Raw genomic sequence first — 6,209 nt, 5'->3', positions numbered from 1 at the left:
ATGTAAAATAGAGATAAGAATACTGACCTTCCTTTGAAGAGTGCTGTAAGAACTAGGTATTATTAGATGGTCAACTTCAATAAGATTTGGACTGGGCTCCTTGTGAAGCCATTAAGTATCTGGAGTTTAGTGAAGTTTCTCTCATCTGCCTTGTGTCTTATGCCTCTTCTCTAGCATTCTTGGGGCCACATGTGGCACTTGATTCTCAGTAAAAAAAAAAAAAAAAAAAAAAGTCAGATATGCCACTTTTTACCTGCACATGGCCTCAAAAATACAATGTTCTTTTCAATAGGGTTTTATAGTAATCAAATTGTTCTTACTGTAATGAACTGTTCTGTAGAAACAGAGCTAGTATATTATGCAAATTGAGAGGACAAGAACATGGAAGTTTTTACATAAAGTAGCAGGAAGAGGATTTTTTAATAAATGCATGATAAAGGGCACTGATCCTGTTGCTACTGAGGTCAATGGCATAATTTCCCAAGGAGGAGAGAAATTGGTCATTTGCTTACTCATCTTTACATTAAAGATGAAACTATATTCCAGGAAACTGAACTGTCTCCAAGTTAGTGAAATACATTTTTTCCTCCCCTAAAGTATAGGGTGAGTTATTTGACTACAGGAAGAAATGATACAAGTTTAGAAAGAGACTGGATATATTACATTCATCTGATCATCGGTTAAGTTTCATATAAACTGTTCAAACATTTTAAGTTTTTTAAAAAGTAACCTGGTTTAAGCATTTCATATTTTTACTCCACTGAATATTGGCTCTAACAGTTGCAAGAAAACATTGTCCTGGGGACAGCTGTTATGACAGACACAGGTAGTGATTAGCATCATTGGCTTTTTGAAGACTTTGCTCTGGGGACACTGGAACTCAACCTTGATTGTCTTGGTGTTGTGTGGCGTGCAGCATCGTCCATCAGTGCAGAGCCCACAATAGCGAGGTTTATAGGTCTGTATACTAGTGCAGTTCTTGTACTCAAAGTGAACAGCTTTCAATGACTTCTTTGTTCGGACACACTTTTTCCCTTTCTAAGGAAAACATGAAGTGGCATTAAATGTGTCATATAGGCAGTTTAGCATACTAACTGACTGAAAAACAGAAGGAAGTTAGAAACGTGCAAGTTTACTGTGAGGTTTGGAAACCTTGGGCCTGTTTCTCATCTTTTCACTGGCACTACAGCAGTCAGACTCCAGTTACTTCACTGGACATATTACTAGCAGAGGCAGATTAGGGTTTTGTGAGGCCCTGGACCAGAGCAAATGGGGCCGCATCCCCACCCCTTCTGCCTGTAATCCCCCTCACTCGCTTCTGCTGGGGAGCGGGGTTGGGGCATGAGAGCTTTCCCTGCTCTGCTTGCCTGGCACTCCTACCAGGGAGTGGGGTTGGGGCATGTCCCGCTTGCCCACAGCAGGAGTGCTGGATAGGGAGAGCAGGCCCCTTAATTCATGTATTGCACAAGTCTCTGGTAAGCCACCTCTACTTATTCTGTGGTCAGGTCCACTGTTGAAAATTAAATGTACAAGAAAAATCCCAAACCCTCGCCCACATTAAACCTTTGACACCTCTGAAGTCAGTAAAGTTGCACCAGGAAGTTTAGAAACTAAAACTGTTACTAATTATAATAAATCCTATGAAACATACAGATGCCAGAACATAGTTAACTGACAGCACCTCCCTACAAATAAAACTTCTGCAATGTGTTGGAAAAAAGCAAACTTTGCTTGTTCATGTGTCTGTTTAATGCACTTGAAATGCCAGCATTATATTTTGTATTTGAAGAGGAGGACGAATTAGGGCAACAAAGAACTCACTCTAGCAAGTGCTTGGGTTCATACCTTATCAATCAGCTGTTCGCTCTCACAAGGTCGCACCATGCAGAGTCGTGTCTGCTTCACCATCTCACATTGAGGATTCCTGTTTGTAATGCGGGTGGAAAAGCCCATTCCACAGCTTTTGGAACATGAACTCCATTCTGTTGTCTGCTCAATACAGTTGGAACGTGAGTCAGAGGCATCAATTCCAAGAGCTGATTCTTTTGTATATGCTATAGATAAAAAACCCCCAAATACTCCATTACAATAAAAATATTGGATTCCTGTAAGAGTCCATAGCAAACAGACAAAAATAAATTCTCTACATTTATGACTTTGAAATGGGACTTAGCAAATTTAAAGTGGATTACTGGAGTGCTTTTAAGTACTAGAGATTTGTTATTTAGGTGTTTGAAAGGTGCTCACTTGACAGCCCTGGAGACTGAAGTCCTCTGTTTATCAACAAAATGAGTATTGCTTAGTGCAGAAATTTATGTACACTATCCCTTCCCACGCATCCCAACCCTAAACCAGAGGGGAGAATCATTCAGTCTCCATGCCCAGTGTGACAATTTCCCATCACTGCTAGTTGTGATGAGGATTTTACTGCTGATTTGCAAGTCATGTGTGAATGACTATGTTTTACAAAAGGTTTATCTTTTGTTCTTTGTCAGATTAGTCAAAAATTTAGGTATGAAATAATTTCAAGACAACCCTTACGTTTTATTGAACTGTAGTAAACTGCGGTGGAAGTAAATTAGATGATTTTATGGCTATGGGAATAAAGCAATCTTGTCAATTATTAAAAAAGTGATGTCAGTCGAAGTACTTACAAAGACTTATCATTGTTATGACACTGTACTAAAATGTGTACAGCATATGTTAAGTTGCAAAACAAATATTACCAGCTCTATGGTTACTTGGTGAAGGCTAACATTCTTTTACCATAGGAGAGAACCAGAATGAGCCCAAGTGACCTTGGAACACCCATTTCCTGAGCCAGTCAAGAGTGCTTGGCTTGATTCCCAGTGGAAACCTACTGGCTACATCATTGTGACAATTCTTGCTAGAAGCTATTCCACTATCCTCTTGCAAAGTAAGGCTCCAAAAAACTGGAGATTTTCTAAGGGATCTCTCCAGTTGCAAAAAGGGGGCAGGGAGGGGGGAAGGCCAGGACCAATATTGACAATGTCCATGCATCTACCTGTCATCAACAAAAAGCAAACCTTATGAGGAATTGTAGGATGAAAGTGCCAATATTTTGTACTTACATCATGCGGTACCTTTCATCAGATATTTCAGAGCATGTTCTAAACTGTAACTAGAGCTCAACATTCTTGCCAGGCAAGAACCAGTAAATATGGTTTCCTTTTTCAAATGCGTGAGCTGATGTTGAGCAGTGTTAAGAGACTGGATCAAGGCCCTACTGACAAGCAGTGTGCAGTGGCCCCAACGCCTACCTTTTACCTCTAGATTTGCAGGTTTACCTTACAAAGAACTGGTAGGTTTAACTACAGTTTTAAAAAGGAAGAACATTCATAATTTCAGAAAAGGTGGAAGGGAAGGTACATGGCTGCTGCTTTAAAAAAAGAAAATCCAGCTGGTACTTGATTTTTCTAAAAATGCTCCTCTGGTTCCCTGAGACCTGAGCTGAAGACTTCCCCAGTTTTCCTGCCAGACCCAGTGACAACAAGAGGAATGAGAATGTTTGGAATGAGACGGTTCTTTCAGACCCATTGACTGACTGTATCTACACTAGTAGTTTCCCCTACTGTTGCCTGCTGCTGCTAACAGCTGTAGCTATGGGAGCTTGAACATATACAGCTGCTGGAAGCTGGTGCCATTTTAACTACCATGTCTATACCACATCTTCCACCATTGTTACCACTTGCAATGGACAGAAGTTTTAGGAAGAGCATATAGTTTTAGGAAGAGTATAGGTAAGGTGACTTCTGTAGTATCTGATGTTACTTAGTCTCATAGAGAAACCAGCAAGAATGTAGATCTAGGAGCAGTAGGACTCAGGTGGTTGGTTCCCCCTCCCTGTCTCTGTCTCCGCCCCCCACCCCCCCATGTGGCCTTGGGAGAAGACTGCAGAGAGAAAGCCATCCAAAGTCTCCTGCAAGTAGGGGTGGATACAGTCCAATCAGAGATCTTTGGTCCTTGGAGAGCTTTGACCAGACTTTCTCTGCCCTGTACGGATAGGTTCTTTGTGCCAACTCTTTTCCTCCCCGTCGCTACACCTTAGCTTCACTGCACAGCTACTCCTCATCCCCCTTCCTTTCAGAATATCACTTCCTAGCTAACCCCCCACCCCAAAAGAATCAGAAGTCACATGATGTTTGCCACCATCCCATTGTTCACTATGCTTGTGTTCTACTCTTTCCTCCACCCTGTTTCTGCCACGTCTATTTAGATAGCAAGCTTGTCAGGGCAGGGACCATTTACTACTCTTCGCACAGTGAGGGTCCCTTCTTGGTTGGCCCTTAGGCACTACCATAATAAAATCATTTCTCAGGCCAGCCCCATCTCTGCACACACTACCAGGTGTAGTGCTTATGGGACTAGTGATTGGGCACTGCTGTTCCTGGTACGTAGTGTCTGCAGGATCAGGCCCTGGTTTTAAGAGGCTAATTACAGTTAAAAATGGCTATGCATTGGTGTCCTTTGGGGGTGTTTTAAGTGCCTTTTTCAATTCCACTTTTATTCCTATTTTCTGTATGTTCTATATGCATTTCTTATAGAAGAACTGGAAGCAGAGTTCTAGGTCTGATAACCAAGTAGGCATTTCCAATACATAATCACTACAGGGTTAATTTGACTGCAATATCTAGTCTGAATAGCTCACCAGCCATCACAAAACTGCCCAAAGTCACTTCCTCTTTAGGGTCACAAGTCCACTTCTCACAGCACTCTCCTGGGACTTCAGTTTTCCTTGGGAAAGGGCAATCAGGACCAGGGAGCAGCAGGTCAAGGTTACAGCGGGGCACACAGCCAATCTGTCCATCTCTGCAGGCACACTGGTATTTACAGCTGGGCTGGAATGTCTCCCCACTCTGATAAATAACCCCATCAAACACACAGCTGTCTCCTTCAAGCACTGGTATAAAGAGGGAAAAGTGTCTTAGTTTTACATGTAACTCATGCTACACACAGGCGACACTGTTTGCTCCACTTCATTAACAATGTTCTCTATTATAGCAGAACACAGACACTGAAGTTCTGAGGTGAAAGATTTCTCCTCATTTACACTTTAGAGGAGTTCACTTTGTCTGCCACACCTGCTATCCCAGTGCTTTGGTGGTGAAATCCTTAGGTGATGCCAGAAAGAGGTGTCCAAGCAGTGATCTAAAGTAGGCAGTGCCATGGTAGCTCATATGGTTAGCAAACAGGAATGTAAATCACAGAAGGATACATGGAGGTGGAGAAGAGAGAGACATTTCCCTAGCTGAGGAGGAAGCCAGCAGATTTCCTTGGTGCCTGAGCATCCCCATGGCTAAATTCTCTCCTTGTGACGTACTCCAGGTTAGGGGCAGCCAGGCCCATCTCTAGGGGCTCCCCGATCTGTGTGTGGGGAACAGGGAAGCGTGCCTGGCTGCCCCCAGGCGGTACCCCGGGCATAGCCCAGCTGGGAGCTGATGTCCCTCGCCCAGCCCCGAAGCATCCCGACTGAGCATTGGCCAGCCCAGGTTGGCACCGGGGCCAGCAGCTCTGGCTGCGATGCGCTCAGGCGGGCCCCGTTGCAGCTGGCCCAAGACCCCGCCTCAGGCTCCGCAGCCGCACTTACCCACGCAGATGCCCTGCCCGGCCCCGGCGCTGCGGTCGCAGTAGAGGCCGCTGCCCTGGTCGCAGGGCTGCAGCTCAGAGCAGCTCTCCCCGCGCTGCCGGGCGCACACCAGGCAGCAGGAGCAGCCGTCCAGCACGGCGGGCACTCCCGGGGCGCAGCTGGGCGGCTCTGCCGGGCACGGGCGGCCGCTGCACTGCGGAGGGCACGGCGGCGGCTGGCCACTCACCTGCGGGGCAGACACACAGACCAAGTCAGCGGGCACCCTGCAGCCCCCTCCCCGCAGCTCCGGCCCGGCCCGGCCCTGCCCTTGCCTTGCACAGCAGCAGCAGCAGCCCCAGGCTGGCCAGGCTCTGCCTCCGGTCACAGCCACGTGTCGCCCTCATTCTGCTGTCAATCCCACCCGGCTCCCTTTGCCTCCCTGCTTGCAGCCCTCTGGAGCCGGTTATATAGAGCGCCTCTGAAACCCCCTCCTCCCATTGGGCAGCGCGGGGGCGGGGCGCGGCGAGGGAACCAATCCCCGGCTCAGGAGCTGGTTCTGGTCCCCAATCTCCCTCCGCTATCGGGCTCCGGCCCTCAGCTGTCCCAGCCCGGGGCGCGGCGC

At 46.4% G+C, this 6,209-nt stretch overlaps 1 protein-coding gene across 1 annotated transcript; it reads right to left on the bottom strand.

The window, feature by feature from the left end:
* Positions 1–396: 396 nt before the first annotated feature.
* On the bottom strand, positions 397–6,009 carry CCN3 (cellular communication network factor 3). Its single transcript, XM_032777239.2, has 5 exons — positions 5,920–6,009; positions 5,609–5,834; positions 4,670–4,921; positions 1,846–2,054; positions 397–1,038 (listed from the first exon to the last, which is right to left on the bottom strand). Exons 1-5 carry the CDS (start codon positions 5,989–5,991, stop codon positions 745–747), a joined length of 1,053 nt encoding a protein of 350 aa, XP_032633130.1. The 5' UTR covers positions 5,992–6,009; the 3' UTR covers positions 397–744.
* Between the last annotated feature and the right edge of the window lie 200 nt (positions 6,010–6,209).

Source organism: Chelonoidis abingdonii, chromosome 2, assembly GCF_003597395.2.
Source record: "Chelonoidis abingdonii isolate Lonesome George chromosome 2, CheloAbing_2.0, whole genome shotgun sequence".
NCBI lineage: Eukaryota > Metazoa > Chordata > Testudines > Testudinidae > Chelonoidis > Chelonoidis abingdonii.
The sequence above is the reverse complement of the archived record's forward strand: the minus strand, read 5'-3'. Positions and strand labels throughout refer to the sequence as shown.